This window comes from Eimeria mitis, genomic scaffold, assembly GCF_000499745.2.
Source record: "Eimeria mitis Houghton genomic scaffold, Emh_scaff1001, whole genome shotgun sequence".
NCBI lineage: Eukaryota > Apicomplexa > Conoidasida > Eucoccidiorida > Eimeriidae > Eimeria > Eimeria mitis.
In genome coordinates, this window is record NW_013567002.1 from 12,222 (window position 1) to 13,624 (window position 1,403).

At 37.7% G+C, this 1,403-nt stretch overlaps 1 protein-coding gene across 1 annotated transcript in view; it reads left to right on the forward strand.

Annotated features, from left to right (window-relative positions):
• The window catches only part of EMH_0027180 (uncharacterized protein), a gene marked incomplete at both ends in the record, with an annotated part of 1,151 nt that extends 368 nt beyond the window's left edge, over positions 1-783 (forward strand). The window contains 4 exons of the mRNA XM_013493995.1: positions 42-102; positions 230-323; positions 549-634; positions 772-783. Coding sequence (XP_013349449.1) covers positions 42-102; positions 230-323; positions 549-634; positions 772-783 — 253 coding nt within the window. The remainder of the gene's footprint in view (positions 1-41; positions 103-229; positions 324-548; positions 635-771) is intronic.
• Positions 784-1,403: the final 620 nt, after the last annotated feature.

Genomic DNA, 1,403 nt, shown 5'->3' on the forward strand with positions numbered 1-1,403 from the left:
GGTTTAGGGTTTAGGGTTTAGGGTTTGTGCGTTGTTTGCAGGTTATTTAACCATGGCCTTTGGCCTGAAAATTCATACAAAGATTACATGGAGAGGTTCCAGGTACAAACCCTAAACCCTAAACCCTAAACCCTAAACCCTAAAGTATATATATATAAGTTAAACAAAGTGCAAATAAGACGAAGAAGGGTTTAGGGTTTAGGGTTTAGGGTTTAGGGTTTGGGTGCAGGCGCCACCACTAAAGAGAGAAGGGATGCCATGGACAGAAGAAGAAGATAAAAAGCTGCTGCAGCTTGCGGAGAAATATGATGCTAATTTCGGGGGTAAACCCTAAACCCTAAACCCTAAACCCTAAACCCTAAACCCTCAAAAGAAAAAGTAGTAGACGAAACCACCACAGCTTCTCAAGGCAAAACCTCTTTGTTATTGCCGTCGAAATTACATACAAGGGTTTAGGGTTTAGGGTTTAATGTTTAAAAACTACAGTCTACAGTTTAGGGTTTAGGGTTTAGGGTTTAGGGTTTAGGGTTTAGGGTTTGGGTGCGCAGACCCCTGGCTATATATAAGCTGGGAAATGCAAAGGGAGAGCGAAGACGTCCACCGGCGGTATATTTCAAAAGTTATATTACCCCAGGTATTTTTTTTTTCTAGGGTTTAGGGTTTAGGGTTTAGGGTTTAGGGTTTAGGGTTTGGCTCCGAGTCTTCTACTACAGCGTAAACCCTAGACCCGAATAGGCCGCTTCTTACCAGGGTTTAGGGTTTAGGGTTTAGGGTTTACAATAGCTCTGCAGAACAAACGCAGATAGATTCATTGATACATAAAATAATTTAGGGTTTAGGGTTTAGGGTTTTAGGGTTTAGGGTTTAGGGTTTAGGGTTTACGTGATTGTCTAGGGTTTGCTCTTAACTAGGGTTTATTATTGTTATTACTTTACAGCCTTCATCATCCGGGTTTAAACTAATCCACATTCAAGGGTTTAGGGTTTAGGGTTTAGGGTTTAGGGTTTAGGGTTTAGGGTTTAGGGTTTAGGGTTTAGGGTTTAGGGTTTAGGGTTTAGGGTTTAGGGTTTAGGGTTTAGGGTTTAGGGTTTAGGGTTTATTGTTTATGAATCTTGTGTATAGAACAAAAAAAAAAAAACTGAATTTGTTTTATCCAAGTGTTTACGCCCTTTATATTTTTCTCGTTACTATAAACTTTTACCTTCTTTTCTTTTTATTATACCCTCAACGAAAAATTTTAATACAAAACCCTCAAAAACCCTACATATACCTCTTCCTTTTCGACACCTCTAAACCCTAAACCCTAAACCCTAAACCCTAAAAGTAAACAACGCGGTGTTTTTTTTTTTTTTTTTTAAAAAAAAAAAAAAAAAAAAAAAAAAAAAAAAAAAAAAAAAAAAAAA